The following is a 19326-nucleotide window of genomic DNA, read 5'->3' on the forward strand; positions in this document are numbered from 1 at the left end:
GTTCTTGAGAATGACTAATTGCCTATTGTGCCTAACAGACAAAAGCAAATAAGCAAATAATTGCCATTGTTTACTATAATAACTGCCTGTTAAAATTGGCTTTCTAAAATAAGCTGGTGATTACTTTTTTTTTTTTTTTTGCTTTTTCTAGTTCCGGGATTATTGTGGCATATGCTTACGATGGGATTGGCCAGGGTCTCCGAAACCTTTGGAAAAGTGCAATTTAGAAGCTTCATTCTTTGAAGGACATTTCCTGAAAGTTCTGTTTGATAGAATGGGCAGAATTCTTGATCAGGTAGGCCTGCAATTCTTGATGCTTTCTTTTCAAACGTGGTTGATTTTCACATGATCACTGAGATTCTTAATATATGCACCTGTAGCTACGGGTCACCTTGCAGCTGAGTGCAGCTTTTCAGGGAACTTGCAAGAAACCTGGTTTAATGATATAACTTAAAACAGTATCAGAGATTCAGGTGCTCTTGTATCATTTTGCCTGGGTTGTACAGGTGCAGTAAGTCCTCACTGGGGAGAAAAGTAAGTATAAATATCTAAATAAATTATAATTTAGGTGGTACCTTGTGTTTCTCTCGTTTCTTAGTCCTTGGTATCAGTATTCAATAGGTTCTGTTTAACAATATATATTCTTAGTCCTTTGAACAAAAAAGCATGGACATTTTCAGGGGGAAGCTTCGTTGGCCTACAGTAAAGAGAATTAATATCACAGCTCTTCTCATAAATGCTTGTGCATATCGGTGTATTCTGAGATTTGCTAGACTGATTAGGAGGTATCCACAAACTGGCTTAAATCCCCGATTGTGTCAGGTGAAGGACGCCAAGCAGCACACATTCCCTTCCATGACCTTTCACATTCTTTATGGTTTGGAGAAGGAAGAAGGAGCAGAAGTCCCACCCAATGTTCCTTACCTTCTGTATGTGTTGCCTGTCCTTCGAGTATTCCCTACATGGCAGAGGACCAGGAATATGGAGGGGAAGGAGTTTGGATATGAACAGTTGAAGTTGGTTCATAAGCTAAGCCAGTATCAGAGGACCTGCTCAGCATTTATTACAGAGCCTTGGAAGTAGTGCTACCATAAACATTATTTTTAGTATGTAATTTAATAAGACTCAGGTCAAACTGAAATGTATATAGGTGGTACAGTGGATTTCTCAGATTTAGATAACGCAGGCCATATATGGATGGATAAAGAAAACTGCTAGCTTTTATATCTTTGAGGGCTTTTGTTCAGGATGCAAATGAAATAACCTTTCTGTTGATAATATGACTTGCAAAGCCTCTTCTGTTGCATTTCCTTGTTTGTGATTTGAAAGTGGCTCCAGATGAGCTGCATGGTAACGCAGGAACACTCTGAGCTGAGCCTGAGCTGCATGAAGAGCAGGGAAGGTTCTGGGGACTTTGCCAGAGCTGTGCACAGGGCCGATTTTGTGTGTTACATTTGATTATGTTTCGAGAAGCAGCAGGATATGGTGACTTTCAAGCACAGCAAAATACAGACATCCCTTCTGCACAGAAGGGAGTAGATGTTATTGATATTCCTGCAGCTTATGCATGTAGGGGTGGCAGCAAACCCAGACCCTCAGCTGTGAATCTGCCCTAATCGCATCTAGGATGAGGGGTGTCATGTGAAGTGCCAAAAGGGCGTGTGGGCACAGGATCACAGCTGCTTTTCTCCTATCTAGGCTCACTTCTATCTAGGGTTGCCCGCACCCTGGAGGAAAACTGGCCTGCCTTTTTAACAGAGGCATAATGGGAACCATTTCATGGCATGGCCTCTGTTAAAGCAACAGGATATTTTTGGCTGTTGGCAACCCTGCTTCCATCCTGGCTTGGGAGGAGAATGGCCACAGGGGCTAAAATGTGAGAGACGGGTAGGGAATTCTGGCAGCTCCTTCTCCACATGCTGCTTTTTGTGTTTTTAATCACACTGGCTGCCTGCTGAACCCTTGTCTGCAGCTGATCTTTACTTTAAAGATATGGGTTTGCAGCAGCACATGTAGTTGGCCATCAGGGTTTACCATTCCCATATTATTAAGACTTGCTATCTGAAAGCGTTTTCTGCCTGCGATTCCCTTCATGTGTTATTAAATAATTGGCAGGTCAGTGTGACACTAAAGCAGCCATGATTAGACGTACACATGCCTCTTCTAAAATGACGACTGGATTTGAGACTTAAATCCGAGTCTCAGCAGCTTTAGGAAAACTAATCTTCTGCATATGAAAATCTGGTCCTGGTGATGAAGCTGCATCATTAAAAAAAGGCTGAAATTCCTTTTCTAAAGATTGTCAGGCAAGAAAATATCTAGCAGTGTTGCAAAAAATACTATGGGTTATTATGGCATGATGTCAATTTGATACAGTACCTGTCAGAATGACAAAATTTCTGGATCAGTCAAGTGTGATGCTGTTCTCTCTCTTGTGTCAAGGGCAATACTTGATGCTCTGAGAATTATAAACTATACAGTAAGAAGAGAAAATTATGAAACCTTTCTCCTACTCCCCCCAAATCTTTACTTGGAGCCTGAGTTGGGGGAAGTGGGTTAACGGTAAATTGTTTTATAAAATACTAAGGCAATTCAAACAGAAATCTTAGTTTAGTCAATACAGATTAAAATCACTTGGCATAATTGTTATGCCAGATGAAGTATATGATAGAACTTGATACAAGTCTTCTGACATAAGTCTCTTAATTTTTATGAAGGATTGTTATTATATGTCATGCTTATATGTCTCTGGCCAATTGTCCTGCTTCTGTTCCTTTATACAGAAAGCATTTTCCTCTTTAAATCCCAGTTTTGCAATGATGCCAATTCACATAAAGCGTTGGATTCTAAGTACGACCAGCAGAGTGAAGCCAGCAGCATTTGTGTGTTTGTTTTGTGTGTGTGTGTGTGTGTGTGTGTGTGGTGTATGTAGGTGTTATTGAGCCATAACAGGAAGGGGGAGGCAGGGCAGTGTGTGGGATTTCACCCTCTGTGTTTATTCTTAAGTGTGTTGTTACATGCAGTAGGCCTTTAGTTTGGGGTAGACTGTATATTGAAATAAGTATTTCCATTTATTGATAGCATTGTAAGCCAGAGAGAGGCTCCCAGTTAATCACTGCCACAGCCCAGCGTTAATTTACTGTACTTGTCCTTTTGCCTGCATTTCTAGGTTCTTTGGCCATGTTCTCATGCCACTTCCTGCTGAGATATCGACAGCAACTGTAAACGGTGTCTGTAATTGCAACATCAGCACTTCTCATTGCTCCCCAAGGGTTTTTCCTTGACTCTCAAGCCACTCACAGATACCTGCCACTTGTCTGCTTATCCCAGTGGCTGAGATTGGTGACGTTTTGCAAGTTGCCTTGTATCAGTTCAGTGTGTTGCTGATATTGTTGCAAGCAGTAGCTCAGTATGCTGTGAATAATCGATCCACTGCCACTCCGTCTTGGGCTCCTTGCTTCTGTATCCCTTTTTAGCTGCACTGTTGGCAGCCTATCCCTCCTGCTATTGCCACATAACACATTGCTATAGCAAAGTCAAGAAAAGTCTGTGGAATGTCTTTGGGGAAACCCCTGCAATTTGAAATTCAGGTTCCAAATTACACATTTGGAAAATTATTTCAGTTCTGTGGCTAAGATTTCTTAGTTCCACCCCTCCCTAGCTGCATCCAGAGGTGTCACTCTGTCTGTGCTGATCCCAGTCTGCCATTTGGATTATGGTGATCAGTATGGGGAGCGCTACGATTCCTGTATGGTGTGCTGGTGTTGAGTGTGCTGAATCATTGTACCTGACACAGAAATAGCCTCCATCTACAAGTAGCCTAAAACCGTAACCACGGATTTCTGTTCCCTGCTTGACTTGCCATTTCTGCTTGCAGTTAGAAAGATTTTTTTCAGAGCATTTTTGAGACTTTGCTTGTTTTACAGATCTGTGCAGAGTATTCAGATTGTGGCTCAGAGATGTCAGAATGTTTAAAACAATGTGCCTATGCAGCTGATGGATATGACATACAGTAAATTTTTATAAGGGAAGCTCCTGAAACTGTTAATGTTTTATTGAAAACCAGGCATATGGTAATGGATAGAACATATGGAGAGAGGAGGAAATAAGGCAGTCAGTTCATGGTTTTCTTTTGTTTTTATCCTCCACAGCCATATGATGTCAATTTGCAAGTCACATCTGTGTTGTCCAAGCTCTCCTTGTTTCCCCATCCACACATCCATGAATATCTTTTGGATCCCTATATAAATCTAGCTTCAGGGTGCCGGTCTCTTTTTTCAGTGATTGTAAGGGTGAGTAAATCAAAAGCATGCAAATGTCCGTTGTTACTCAATTAGACAGCTTTAATATGTGGCGGTCAGCCACTTTCATCGCTTTTCTGTTTTCCTGTTAAAAAATCCCAACAGCTTCTCATTCATCAGTTAGGCACTAGTGAAAAGTGCCATTTATGGTGCCAAATTAATTGCTGCGCTAAATTAATAACTACTCTCCGTCAGCAACCTGTATTGTGTCGATCTGTTCTCAGTGCCCTATTGTTTTACTGCTTTGTTTTAATGTAGGTGACACACAAAGCAGTTGTGATATTTCATCAAAGAAGGTCTTCGGTCTGAGAGTTCTGCTCTAGAACTCTATTTGCAAAGTTATTGAGGTTGAAATCTTCTTAAGTATTTATATTTTCCAAAACTGTTATTTGCAGCGGTTAGGGAGTCGAACTAGGATCTGGGACACCCACGTTCAAATCCCCACTCTGCCATGAAAACTTGCTGGGTGAGCTTGGGCCAGTCACACACTCTCAGCCTTACTTGCATCACAGGGTTGTTGGGAGGATAAAATACAGGAGGGGAGAATGATGTAAGCCACTTGGGATCCGCACTGAGGAGAAAGCTGGGGTATAAATTAAGTAAATAAATAATAAATACATTTACTTGAAACATTTATATCCTGTATTCTCATTCTGTTGATTCTTGAATAAAAATCTCAAGGTAGAAAAAAACTCACTTTATAGAATGGCAATTATAGCACTTTCGTGTAGGAAACTGTATGTGCATTGGAACCTCTGAAAGGGCAGAACATCTGATTTTCCTGTAAAGAGTGGGCAAATTGGGTAACTGAAGCATTCTGTATTGCGGTCCTGGTGTTAAAGCGTGGGGATGGAGGGACCAGACAAGGTGACAAAAAACACTTGACACCAGGTTGGAGTTAAGCAAGACCACAACTTTATTGGTTCACAGCTTATGGAGCATTGGTGCTGCATAAGGCATGGATTCCTAGCATCAACTGACCCACCTGTCAGCTGATGACCCTCTACCCCTCAGCCCACCTGCTGGGGGGGGGGACTATGGGATGCCAGTTAGCAGGATACCACGTGGGTGCACACTTCTGTGTGGATCCCTTGTCACCTGGGAGTGAGGATATTCTGACAGCCCCCATGCTGGGCATGCACCTGCCGTGCATCCCTCCCAAGATTCCTTAAAGGGATCCCTGGAATTGGGAAACTGGGTTCAGAAACCCTGTTTCCCTCAAAAGGATCCATGCCCAATGCCAAAACACCCTACTTCAAGTTTTGTTAAAGAAAAATTAACAAACAAGACCCCTCCCAATGTATTGCAGCTGCCAGCTTTGAATAACGAGTGGGCAGGGTGGGAAGCAAGCTGCAGGCAAAGTGATGCCATACCCAGCTGGCTCCTCCTTAAATCCTCAAGTGGCAGACCTGAGTTAAAAATGCTCCTGCCAGGTCCACCGCTTGACCCGCTCCCTGGGGAGTCCAACCAGCGTGCTGCAAGTGGCTGGCCTGGATTTGAATCCTGGGCAGCCTGCTCTGCCCTGTGTGGAGCTGTTGAGAGCCATTGGACTCTGAAGATGGCAGCTGCCATGTGCCGAGCCTCCCTCCCAGCCCACAGACCGCTACCTGAGCCACAGTTAAGTCTGTGGCTGGTGTCTTCAGACATTATATTGTATTTGACCGTACTTAGATAGATGGATGTTGAGCTGTATGGCTTTATTGCTGTTTGTTTCATTTCACTCACTGCTGTCTTGTATAATGTGCAGGTTGTTGGGGATCTCATGGTAAGGATCCAGCGCATACCTGATTTCACACCTAAACTTCTGCTGGTCAGGAAGCGTCTCCTTGGCTTAGAACCTGAAGGTCCTATGTAAGTAGATTTAATTGCCTACAACAAACCGTTTCCAAGGGAAGGTTATGTGTAGCTTTTGATTAATTCCTTCTTTCCTTTCTCCAGTGTTGACCACATGACGTTACTAGAAGGTGTCATTGTGCTAGAAGAGTTTTGTAAAGAGCTGGCTGCAATTGCATTTGTGAAATACCATGCATCATCAACGCCATAAGTATCTACTCTTAAGTGTCCAACTAGGAGGTTGTCTTATATTTCAATCAGAAAAGACTCATAACTATCCCCAAGGAAAAGAAGAAGAAAAAAACAGTGTTTTTAGAAGACTTGTATGGGGCACATTCAAATTATACTGCTGTTTATTAATTCATTGGCATGACTATATGGAAATGAAAAATGAACATTTTAACCCACAACACAATCAGAAAGATGCATCAGTTGAATAGAATACTTTCAATGAGGACACATCAGGATTTCAATTGAAGAGTACTCTTATTTTTATGTACTTCTAGCAGTTTTATGTACTTTTGAGTTCATAGGGGTTTTTTTTAAAAAAAGTTTTGCCTAATAGCTAAGGTGTGTGTTACCCCTTGAAATGAAAACCAGCAAGTGAGTCAATCTTTTTACAGTATTTAAAACAAAGCAGAAAAGAAATAGAGGCTGCAAATGCACACACAGCTACGATACTTTTTTTTTGCAAAACATTTTATGTTGTCTGAATCCTTTATCCACTGTGTTGTTTGACTCTGTTACTGATGTATTACATTGGAGTAACAGGTGGCCACAGGTATACTTAAGTATTGGTTTTCCTCAAATCCCTATTTTTACTCCTTTGTTATGCTGCATAATTTAATTTGCCTTCTGTTTTGTATTGAACCCTAGCCTGTATGATCCAAATGTATGTTTACACAAATGCTAGTAGTAATACAAGTCATTTGACAAGTTTTTTTTAAAAAATTTCCTCTAAAATTAATTGGTTGAAATGTATTTGTGCCTTGATGATTGACAGTATCAATGTTTTGTGGTTTTAGAAACCCGTTATCGCTTATCTAATATGAATGGTTGTAGCATCCAGGCCAAGCAATGTCTGATATTGTATATGGAGCTAAATTCTTTATAAGCTGTTGCATGCTTTGGGTTGTGAATTTGTGATGTTACTCATCACTGCCAGCTGTGACCTTCAGACCAGTATACTGTCTTCCCTGAGATGTAACGAGAAACAGAGGAGTGGAAGCCATGTGTGAAGAGGTTGAATGGGACTAAGTTGTTTGTTTAGGTGGAAGGGCACAGCAATGATTGACTGACTGTCCCATTTTAGTTCATAGAGCTGCCAGTGTAATTGTAGCTTGTATTTCAGCTAGCTATTGCTGCTCAGTGAAGAGTACGCACTGCTCGATGGGGAGGTGAGGGAGATTAGATGTATTCTTTAGTCTGTTTGCTGGTTCTGAAATTGTAGTGCTCTCTGTACGAAAGAGGAGGGACAACCCTAGTCACTAATACAAAGGAGCTTGAACCTTTGTTCACCAATTTGTCTATTGAGAAAATACCATGGGAGCAACAGAGCTGAATTTAATCCTTAAATAATTGTTCTGGTTATCCAATTTATAAGTATGTTAGGATAATTTTAAATTCATACTTGTTGCCTACTTAAGATCTTTTTGGGATCAGCTACAATGGGATTGAGTTTTGTATCAATGATGTCCTGAACTCTTGCTTGTCCTGCAACAAGGCTGAAAAGTAAGCTCTGAATTTTGACCCCTCCTGGGATAGGATAGGAAGGGACCTCCCTTCCCACCCTAGGGACCTCCAACCCTCTAGAAACTAGCTGTTAAAGAGCAAGCAATTAGTACGTCAAATCATGAAGGACAAGTGTTGAAAAGTAGCATAATTTGGAATAAATGGATTAAAGGCCCTTTCCTTCACATGGGACTCTCATGGGGACACACTAAAACAGAATTAAAAGCCGTACAGGAATAGAAAGGATAGTTCTTATTACAGGAGAAGCTTGGCCCAGGAGCAGCCCGGCCTTACAGATTCTCAAATGCCCCTCTGCTCAACAAGGTAATAGTCTCCCTGGCAGGAATCAGTACACAGTGGAGCATTTTTGTTCACCAGAGCTACAGAATTTGACTTTCAAATTCAGATCAAGAAAGTAAAGACAAATAAGGGATCAGCTCCTTTCCTGAGCATCTGATGGATATTAGGAAGGAAGTAAACGACATCGGGTATGGGAGTTGGCCCATCTGAAAGCTTCTAAGCAAGTACACAGGCAGCACAACCTATTTGGTCAGATGCAATGGTGATTAATGCACATGGCTGTCAATCTAGATCTTTTTAGTAAACCAGTACTTCAGGAGATACCTAAAAATCAACTGCGTATTTAAGTTCTGGACAATGGTCCTGAGCTATGTGATACGAGGTCAAATGTTTGAGCTCTTTCTTCATTGTTTGTGGTAGATTTTAGGCTGAAATCTGTAACCAGATTATTATAGGGAAATTACACTGAAGTTGATTAGATTTATTCAACAGTTCTCCAAAGTAAGTGGAGAAAGTAATTTTTAAAGTAATACTATTGTCACTCTCTTAAGAAAAACTTAATATTTAGAGCAGTCCCATGTACTTATGTTAGATGTAAACGGGGAAGAAGTTAACTGTTCAGAAGTATACAGAAATGATTCTTTAAACAATATAGTCTTCTAATCCATTGCAATGCTTAACTTATATAACCATTCAAACCACATTAGATTCAAATTTTCATTTTTTTTCTTTTAAGGGATATAGTGATTTGTTCAAGCAGAGTAACTGTAACATGAAGGTTGGCTTTGCTTTTATCTGGGCTTGTTTTCACAGGTATGCATATTAATAGAGAGGGAGAATTTACTTTTAATATGCTTGTGTTCAATATATGCGCAGTTTGTCAGTAAACCCCAGTGGTGTCATTTTAAGACACCAACAATTTCCCATAACTTTTAAAGAAGGGAATCTGTTTGTCATGATGTGTGTCACAGCACCAGGAAAAGCTTGAGTCCTTCCTCCTGGCGTGAATTGTTTTTATGATCCTGTAAATTATAGCTGCAACCTTTTATTTTTGTAAAAATTGTTGGATTTTCCTTCCAAAAAGAAAACAGTTTAACTTTTATATCATTCTTTTTTGATGCACTTTTATTTTAAAGGCTAGTTGAGTCTTTGCTATGCATGTTGTAACCACCCCCATTCTGGCTAGTGTGTTTGATTCTCTGTATGTGTAGATGCATGTGTGGTTATTTATTACCGAACAGTGAACACTGGAGAACATACAACATGATCTCCAAAAATATTGAGCAACCACCATTTGCCAAGGTGTTAATGGTAACTACTGGCTCCTCAGTACCATAAAATATACAAAGAATAGTGTTTATGTATGTGAATGGATGGGAAAAGCTGGAATCTTTTGGTTTCTAAAACACAGATCCAGTTTTTATTTTTACCATGATGCACACTTGTGTAAATAAACCTTTTCATCTTCCCACCAACTATTGTATATATTTGATTTAGATTCTGTTGTTGGAAACTTTTATGATAAGAAACATGCCACATCTGATAGAATGGCCATTTCTTCTTTGTCTACTTTTCTTGTGGTTATTGTCATCTACCTACAACTCTGACCTTCCCTATGTAGCAATCTGATATTATAGTATTTTATCAGTGCAATATGGGAGCTGTAATACAAGACACAGCTTCAGCCTGGTTGTACATTACCTGTTTACGTGTGTATATTTGTATACTAATGGACTGAAATCCCGCTTGCAACATGACCAGTGCAAAGATTGTAACACTAAGTTCTACAGGACACAGTAATCATGGCATTTCTTTGTAAATGCATGACAGCAGCTCAACATGAGCTGTTGAACGCAGCTAATTCCTCTCATTTAACTTGGCAAGAGCAAATGTAAAGTACACTGTGAAAGTTACACGGTTACTGTTACTCTCGACTGAATGAAAAATTAAAATCTGCATCTCTCAACAAACACACCTGTACAACCATGATTAATAATTCTTGTGTCCTGTTATCTAGTGCTACAGAGTCCCTCTTTTATACACACACACACGCTCTTGTTTTTTCCTCTTGTGTTGTTTACATTAAACAGAAGACGTTAGTAAACTTTTTCTATTGAACTTTGTGCATTTTGCTTGCTAACAATGTTTACCAAGATGTAATTGACCCATGGAGAACAGTTGGAACAGCCGTGTTACAGTACAAACAGTGATAACTTGTATAGAGAACAGCGCAAGCAAATTCAGGTGTAGTTAAAAAGCATGCATGAAGGATTAAAGGGATATTCTTAAAAATAAATTAATATAATTTAAACAAAATGATTCTTTATCTTTTTAGACTTCTGTGTGTGTTTTAAAAGCCTGTTTTAGAGGAAAATGCCTGAATCTAGGACCAAAGGGACAAGATTTAACACTTGTACTGAAGTTTCATCCCTTGGTCCTTAGGACCAACATGCAGTTAGGGTTGCCAACTACCTGGAGGAAAAATGCTCTGTCCCTTTAATAAATGCTTCATAGACTATTATTTACCTGGTGGTGTTGTTAATCTCCATGCCATGAAAAGCTTCAGCTGCCCACTTCCACGCAATAAGCCTCTACTGAAAGGAGAGGATGTTTTTCTCCATGTCTGTTGGCAGAACTAACCTTTCCCCTGTTATTGGTGCCAGTCTCCAGTAGTCTTGCTCCTTTCCTGTCATCCTGGGCTCAATGATCTTGTAGTAAATTTTGCATGGGAACTTCAGATTCCAACCACCTTCAGCAGGGTGGGTTAAAGGTACTGAAAAAACAACAAATCCACACGAATGGATCTTGATCACAAATCACTAACTTGTATTGCACATGGAGTGGGGGACCCGCCATGGAGAGAGAGAAAGGATGCCCACCCGCCACCTGCCAGTTATGGTTATGCTTTCATTAACTGTGCGATCAGACATTCACAGCATATGCTATATTTGCTATGACGACGGCAAAACCCCAGGGCATATTAGCCAGTCATAGTCCTGGGTAAAATTCCTTCCTGGCCCTGTTAGCCAGCAGCCCCCACTCCTGTCGTGGACATAGCAAAGGACAGAATTAAATAGGAAACAAGGTGGGAATGTCCAGCATACCTGTCACCTCTTTTTTTTTCTCAATATGAGCCACGGACCAGAATGAAACCTGAAGGCCTCAGCTTTGCTAACCCCTTCCTCATTACTCCACCGGCCTGTAGGGGGCAGCGCTGTCAGAAGCTGCTTGAAGGCTATCTAGCCCCAAATTTGTCAGCATTGTCTTGTTCCTTCTTCCCAGGCACAAATGATGCTCCAACTTAAGGCTGAAAGCTAGACTTACCTCTTGTTTCATGTCTCTGGAGTGTTCCCAAGAAGGCCAGTAGGGAGAGATGGCCTATGCTTTTTTCCTCCAAGAGTGACTTGGATTCTTAGGGCAAGTGTAATAATGCACCTTTCCAGGATGTTTAAGGCCCTGCAGTGGCCATGCACATCATAGAATTGGCTATGTTGAAGACCTTTTTCTTCATGGCAGAGAAGTGGTTTTCTCATTTATATATCTATTGCTTGGTCCTGCAAGTTCCACTACAAAACTTCTCCACTATTGAGTATTTTTGTAGCTATTACATCAGACTTAATGTATACCTCATTGTAGCTTTATTATCATTAAACTGTTTTCCAGAGAGCTGTATTATGCCTGAGTATATGGAAATTAGCTGACACAACATTTTATGACAGTAGCTAGCATTTGATTATACATACCTCTTCTGTCCAATTACTTAATTCAAAAGGTTTCACTGTAACTACTATGTATGGACACCTCCCCTTTGAAGTAGAACAATATTCTAATCATTCAAGGCTCAAGCTAGGGCAATACTAAACTTGGACACAAATATTTCCATGGACTTTGATGGCCTCTAAGGCATCAGAATATTTACTGCAGAATAGTATTCTTTGCATATAGGTTTGAAGGCTGCAACAATGCTCAAGGAATTTTCTCCATATCTCTGAGCTGTACAACTTTTATCATACAGTTAGGACTCTGGCTTGAGGTGCAATTTTGTAGTCCTAGAATTCTTCTCCGTTATTGCCACCAAACCAAGCTGTTTCACAAGAATTCCCTAGGAATCCTGCTAAGAGCCAGAAATCATTTAAGTTCTAGCCTAGATTTGTCAGCTCCTCTAAGCCAAGTTACTAATATCAATGCAGCACATGTCCTTTCGAAGGCTACATATTATGCTTGTCATGTGCAAAACGACCCAGCTCTGCCTGTTCAGGACTTTCTATGTTTCCTTGTAACAGGAAAAGTAAGCTAGAGTGGCTTGAGATCACACAAGGAACAGCTGCTGTTTATTGTCCATGCAGCTTATCTTCTCTGCCCCAACTGTTATGAAAATTAACGAGATAGAGAACCAGAAAAAAGCAGAAAATAGCTAAACCTTGTTGTGGAGATCTTGTTGTGTCATGAATTAAGTCAGTATGTTTGCAAAAAAGGGGCAAAAGGAGACGGCATCACAGAAGGCCATGTTGGTTCTCCAAGGCAACTGGTTGGTTGCCTTGCTGGTTGCTGTGTGCTGTGTGCAACAGGATGCTGAACTAGATGGACTCAGTGGACCACTGGACTGATGCAGCAGGGTTCTTTCTTCTTACATTCTTACAAAACATCATTATAATGGTGAAGACAGTGCTGCAGAAAAAAAGTCCAATAACACTATCTGTAATAACTAGGACTTTGTTCAATTCACAGATATTTGTATGACCCCCCAAAATCTGGTTTTTCATCATCTGGGTTAAAACTTTGTATTGATTGCTTCTGTTTCTCTTTCAGTAAATAAAATTATAGTCTGATTTCACTAAATAAACTAATCAAACAGTTAACTAACCAGAACGTATACAGTGTGAATATGACAAAGCAGGTTTGCAAATGCGTATTACACAGAACCAAAATTGGTTGATTCAGTGGCAGATTGTATAATGTATGAAACAACCCTCTTGGTATGTTTCTGCAATGTAAATTATGTAGGGAGTTTGCATAACAGTTTTACTTGGAAATGACCATGTCCGGGGTGGGCCCTCCCCCCCCGGACTGGACCCGACCCCCCACCCCCTCGGGAGCCCACCACCAGCCACCCGAGCCCCGCCCAGCCCCCCAACCTACCTGGGAGCCCACGGCACAGGGTTCGGAGGGGACGTCGACCCTCGGCTTCCCGGCCGCGCTCCCGCTTGCGCCCCCGCCGCCGCGGGAGCCGCGAGACCTGCCGCCACCGACGCAGCCTTCACAGGGGCAGCGGGGCCCGCCACCGCCGCTGCAAGAACCGCCGGGTCTGCCGCCGCCGCCGCCGCCGCCGGGAGAGTTGAGCCCGGCACCGCCGTTGCCGCGGCGGGGCCGGCTGCGGCCGCGGCCGCCTCTCGCGACCGCGGAGCAGCCGGAGCCGGGCGGGCTGCCCGGCGGGACGACGGCCGCGCGGCAGAGAAGCGGGAGCGGCAGACGGAGGAGGGTAGCTCCGCCGCCGCCGCAGCCACCCGGGGAGGTGGCTCCGGGGCGAGCGCGGCCCAGCGCGGGGAGGGGGAAAGCCCGGATGGGGCGGGCGGAAGGAGGGACGCCCAGCGAGACATCCCCGCTCTGGGTTGGCTGGATGGCTCCTGGGAGGGCTCCCCGGTCTGAAGCGGCACCGGGGATTGGTGAAGGGTGGTGGAGGGAAGAAACAGGCACTAGAGAGAGGGCAGGGGGAGGAAGGGTGACGGAAGGGCAGGGGAACCAACCAGGCGGGAGTAGCCAGGTGTTAGCGACTAGGGCAGATGAGCCAGGGGAGAGGGTTGGTGGAAAGCCAGGGGGCAGAGCCAGGAGGGACTATAAGAAGGGAGCTCCCAGTGACGCCGAGGAGGAGACGGCTAGTTGGAAGGTTGGACACAGAGAGAGAGCGAGTATATTCCAGAGCGCCAGATAGGAGGCAGAGCTTGGTGCTTGAACCACTGCCCCTATCCAGTCTGAGGCCGAGGGAGCACCTTCAACCTCCCCCTGGTGGTCACCCCCGGGACGGCAGGACGCGGGGAAGGCGCGGCCGGCGGGGCGGGGCCTCACAAACTGGTGGAGAATGCAGGCACTGGCAGCCCCGTGAGGCACCCGCGCCCGCACCTGCCCACTCCAGCCGGCTGGAGCAGCCCCCGACCCCTCCTGCGCCCGGCGGTGTTGAAAGCGGCGAGTGTGGAGACCCCTGCCGAGACTGCAGGCTCCACGATGGATCTCACGCAGTTTGGCCAGTGGCTAGCCGAGCACCAGGGGCAACTATTGAAGGAGGTGGCCCAACAGCAACTGGATGCGCAAGCCGCTCTCGCGCGTCAGCAGCAGGACGCCCAGGCAAACCTTATCCAGAACCTTCAACAGGCGTTGGCTGGCACCGGGGCCGGGGCCGCCGGAGGCGCCGGACCCAACCCCAGGCCGCCGTTCCACCTCGCTAAGCTAGGCCCGGAGGATGACGTGGATGCGTTCTTGGAGGCCTTCGAGCGTACCGCCGAGGCGGCAGGGTGGGCACCGGGCCAGTGGGCCTTCATCATCGGGCCTTACCTTACGGGGGAGGCGCAGGCCGCCCTGAAGGCCCTTCCCAAGGCCGAAAGCGCGGACTACGCGAGGCTTAAGGAGGCGATATTGGATCGCTACGAAATCACCCCGGAGACTTACCGGCAGAAGTTCCGGTCCATCGCCTTCCAGAAGACTGACCGGCCTCGCACCCTGGTGGCCAATCTCCAGGATGCCGCCTACCGCTGGCTGAAGCCCACCTCGGATGACGGCCGGAGGATTGCTGACCAAGTGGTCCTCGAGCAGCTGCTCCAGGTGATTCCGACGCGGGCTCGAAACTGGGTGGCCTATAATAAGCCCGCCACCCTGAAAGAAGCCACCACGCTGTGGGAAAACGTGATGGCCGTGGAGCCCCAGGAGCCTGGGAAGCCGGAGCCCCGCCCCGGCAGCGACGGGAGCCGCAGCACAGGCGAAAAGGGGGGATGGGCGCGGGCGGGACCCCGGCACCCCGCCCCTGCCCCGCTGAATCGAGCAACCGGAGGACCCTCGGCCGGGCCCCGACTAGCTCTCCCGCCGCCCGTAACCCCCGCTACGCCTAAGCCCGGCAGCTCAGCTAGGGAGCCGGGAGACAAAGGGCCGTGCTTCACCTGCGGGCAACGGGGGCACTGGAAAAGAGAATGCCCCCTCATGGAGTGCGACCTGGGCTGGGACACGGCCCTGCCCGCAACGAGCCGGGCCCCCCGGCCTCCCCCTATGCTTGTCTTGGTCTCGGTGATGGGTAGGAAGTTGACGGCACTCCTCGACAGCGGGAGCTCCGTGTCAATGATCCGCTCCCACCTCCTGCCCGCAGACCTCCCGGTGGTCCGTCAGGCCGTCATCGCCTGTGTCCACAACCATGTGGAGGAATGCCCCGTCGTCTTGGCCCCAGTGACGTACCGGGGCCAGACCTGCGAGACGCCCTTGGCCCGGGTGCAGGCTCTCCCCTACCCAGTCTTGCTGGGGAGGGATTCCCCCCACTTCCGCCCCGCCATGAAGACGGCCCTTCCCCCGGATCTGGAGGAAGTTGGGGAGGTCATGGTCGGGGACGACGAAGGAGACGCCGAGGGACACCCGGAGGAGAATGGAATCGGGGATGTCCCAGCCCAACTCCGCCGGGGATGGGGAACCGAGCCCCGATTCGCCGCCGCCCAGGCCGAGGATCCCTCGCTGGAAAGCCTACGCCGGATGACCGCGGTAAGTGAGGGATGGGTCCTTGATCCCCGCCGAGCAGGACAGCTACCGCGGGTCATCCAAGTAGGAGGGCGCTGGTACCACTTAGTGAAAAGAGGACCAGGGGAAGTGGCCCAGCTGTTGGTCCCAGCTGCCTACCGCCCAGAGGTCCTCAAGGCCGCCCACGACCACCCCTGGGGCGGCCATCAGGGTGCGCGAAGCACTGCGGCCCGGATTGAAGCCCACTTCTTCTGGCCGGGGCTAGCCAAGGAGGTCAAACGCTACTGTCAGGCTTGCCCGCTGTGCCAGCGGCAAGCCAGCCGCCGTCCAGCCCGGGCCCCGTTGGCCCCGCTACCCATCATCGAGGAGCCCTTCTCCAGAGTGGCCATGGACTTCGTCGGCCCGTTGCCACGGACGCCACGGGGAGCCCGTTACATCCTGGTCCTGATGGACTATGCTACCCGGTACCCTGAAGCCATTCCCCTGCGCGACATGAAGGCCCCGGGGGTCGCCCGGGTGCTGCTGCGATTCTTCGCTCAGGTAGGATTGCCCCGGGAGCTGCTGTCGGACTGCGGGAAGCCTTTCACGGCCCAGCTCACCAGACATCTGTGCCGTACGCTGCAAGTACGACAAATCTTCACCAGTGTCTACCACCCCCAAACCGACGGGCTGGTGGAGAGGTTCAACCAGACCCTGAAGGCGATGATCCGCAAGTTAGCCCATGACCGCCCCCGCCAGTGGGATTTGTACATAGACCCCTTGCTCTTCGCGGTCCGCGAGACACCCCAGGCCTCTACGGGATATGCCCCCTTCGAGCTCCTGTATGGGCGGCGACCCCGGGGGATACTGGGACTGGTGGGGGAGCAGTGGGCCCCGAGGGCCGACCCCGAGGGACGACCCGCCCCCGAGTATGTTCAGGACCTCCAAGACCGGCTGGAGACCTGTCGGGCCGCCGCCCGGGAACATCTACGGGAAGCCCAGCGGGCCCAGAAGGCCTACTACGACCGGGGAGCCAAAGCTCGGACATTCCAGGTGGGGGCGAAGGTCCTTGTCCACCATCGGGTCATGGGGCCGGGCCCAGGGGCCCCGTGGCGGGGACCCTACCCCGTCACCAAAGTGCGGGGGCCCCTGTCGTATGAAGTCCAGTGCGGGCCGAGCCCCCGACACCGGAAGAGACTGCACATTAATGACCTGAAAGCCTGGCACGAGGCGGAGGCGCACCAGTGCAACCTGTCGCCCGACCCCCTAGAACTCCCCGCTGGCGAGTTGCCGTGGACCCCGAGCGGACTCGCCGAAGAGGAGCCCGTCCTGGACACGGACCTCCAGGACGATCAACGGGCGCAGGCAAGGGCAGTGATCCGACAGAACCCAGGTCTTTTCTCCTGCCGACCGGGCCGGACCACTATGCTGTCTCACCACATACCTACACCCCCGGGGCAAGTGGCAAGGACCCCCTGGAGGCCACTCCCCCTAAAACGGTGGGAAGTCGTGGCCAAGGAAGTGGAGGACATGCTCCGCCTCGACGTCATCGAGCCCTCTCGTAGTGCGTGGCGGAGCCCCATTGTGCTAGTGGGGAAACCGGACGGCTCCGTACGCTTCTGTGTGGACTACCGGCAGGTCAATGCCATCGCCACCTTCGATGCCTATCCCATGCCCCGGGCTGACGTACTGATCGACCAACTCGGAACGGCGCGCTACCTGTCAGCCCTGGACCTCACGAAGGGGTATTGGCAAATACCCATGGCACCCGAAGACCGGGAGAAAACGGCCTTCGCGACCCCCCAAGGCCTGTTCCAATTCAAAGTCATGCCCTTCGGGCTGCTTGGGGCCGCCGCCACCTTTCAACGCCTCGTGGACCAGGTGCTGGCCCACTGCCAGGGGTTCGCCCGAGCCTATATAGATGACATCATCATCTTTAGCCCGGACTGGACGTCACATCTACAGCACCTGAGTGCGGTCCTGGCAGCCCTAGCCGGGGCCGGCTTGCGAGTCAACCCGCGCAAGAGCCGGATCGGGTTCCAGGAACTCACGTACTTGGGATTCCAGGTGGGTCGCGGGGTCTTACGCCCCGTACCCGACAAAGTCACGACGTTGGAGCAGAGCCCCCGTCCTCGAACCAAGCGGCAGATGCGGCGCTTCTTGGGGCTGGTGGGCTACTACAGTAAATTCATACCCCACTTCGCCAGCCAGGCCAGCCCACTCTCCAACTGCCTGCGCAAGGACCAACCGGCTACCATACACTGGGACCCCGACCGGCTCCGTGCCTTTGAAGCCCTACGCCGGGCCCTGTCAGGGGCCCCCGTGTTGCGGAACCCCGACTTTGAGCAACCGTTCCTCGTACACACGGACGCCTCCGACGTGGGGCTGGGGGCGGTCCTCTCCCAGGAAGTCGACGGTCAAGAGCACCCCGTGTTGTTTATCAGCCGGAAGCTGCAACCGGCAGAAGTCAGATACGCTACCGTAGAGAAAGAGGCCCTGGCGGTGAAGTGGGCAGTGGGGGCACTTCAGTTTTACCTTGCCAACAACCCCTTCACCCTGGTCACGGACCACGCCCCCCTGCTATGGATGGCCCGCATGAAGGACCACAACCCACGGGTTCTCAGGTGGTACCTCTCTCTGCTCCCTTTCAGCTTCCAGCTCCGACGGGACGGCTCCATGCGAATGCGGACTACATGTCGCGAATCCCGGAACATTCCACGGACCAGGAGGCTCCCGACCCCCAGGGGGGGTGTGTGTCCGGGGTGGGCCCTCCCCCCCCGGACTGGACCCGACCCCCCACCCCCTCGGGAGCCCACCACCAGCCACCCGAGCCCCGCCCAGCCCCCCAACCTACCTGGGAGCCCACGGCACAGGGTTCGGAGGGGACGTCGACCCTCGGCTTCCCGGCCGCGCTCCCGCTTGCGCCCCCGCCGCCGCGGGAGCCGCGAGACCTGCCGCCACCGACGCAGCCTTCACAGGGGCAGCGGGGCCCGCCACCGCCGCTGCAAGAACCGCCGGGTCTGCCGCCGCCGCCGCCGGGAGAGTTGAGCCCGGCGCCGCCGTTGCCGCGGCGGGGCCGGCTGCGGCCGCGGCCGCCTCTCGCGACCGCGGAGCAGCCGGAGCCGGGCGGGCTGCCCGGCGGGACGACGGCCGCGCGGCAGAGAAGCGGGAGCGGCAGACGGAGGAGGGTAGCTCCGCCGCCGCCGCAGCCACCCGGGGAGGTGGCTCCGGGGCGAGCGCGGCCCAGCGCGGGGAGGGGGAAAGCCCGGATGGGGCGGGCGGAAGGAGGGACGCCCAGCGAGACATCCCCGCTCTGGGTTGGCTGGATGGCTCCTGGGAGGGCTCCCCGGTCTGAAGCGGCACTGGGGATTGGTGAAGGGTGGTGGAGGGAAGAAACAGGCACTAGAGAGAGGGCAGGGGGAGGAAGGGTGACGGAAGGGCAGGGGAACCAACCAGGCGGGAGTAGCCAGGTGTT

The 19326-nt window shown here is 49.2% G+C and overlaps 1 protein-coding gene across 2 annotated transcripts in view; it reads left to right on the forward strand.

The window, feature by feature from the left end:
- Positions 1–10582, forward strand: part of FHIP2A (FHF complex subunit HOOK interacting protein 2A) — a 45298-nt gene extending 34716 nt beyond the window's left edge. For both annotated transcript variants that reach the window (XM_054982707.1, XM_054982708.1), the window contains 4 exons: positions 152–295; positions 4152–4292; positions 6049–6152; positions 6240–10582. In XM_054982707.1, the coding sequence (XP_054838682.1) occupies positions 152–295; positions 4152–4292; positions 6049–6152; positions 6240–6345 (495 nt within the window). In that variant the 3' untranslated portion in view covers positions 6346–10582. The remainder of the gene's footprint in view (positions 1–151; positions 296–4151; positions 4293–6048; positions 6153–6239) is intronic.
- The last annotated feature ends 8744 nt before the right edge of the window (positions 10583–19326 follow it).

This window comes from Eublepharis macularius, chromosome 6 (genome assembly GCF_028583425.1).
Source record: "Eublepharis macularius isolate TG4126 chromosome 6, MPM_Emac_v1.0, whole genome shotgun sequence".
Lineage (NCBI taxonomy): Eukaryota > Metazoa > Chordata > Lepidosauria > Squamata > Eublepharidae > Eublepharis > Eublepharis macularius.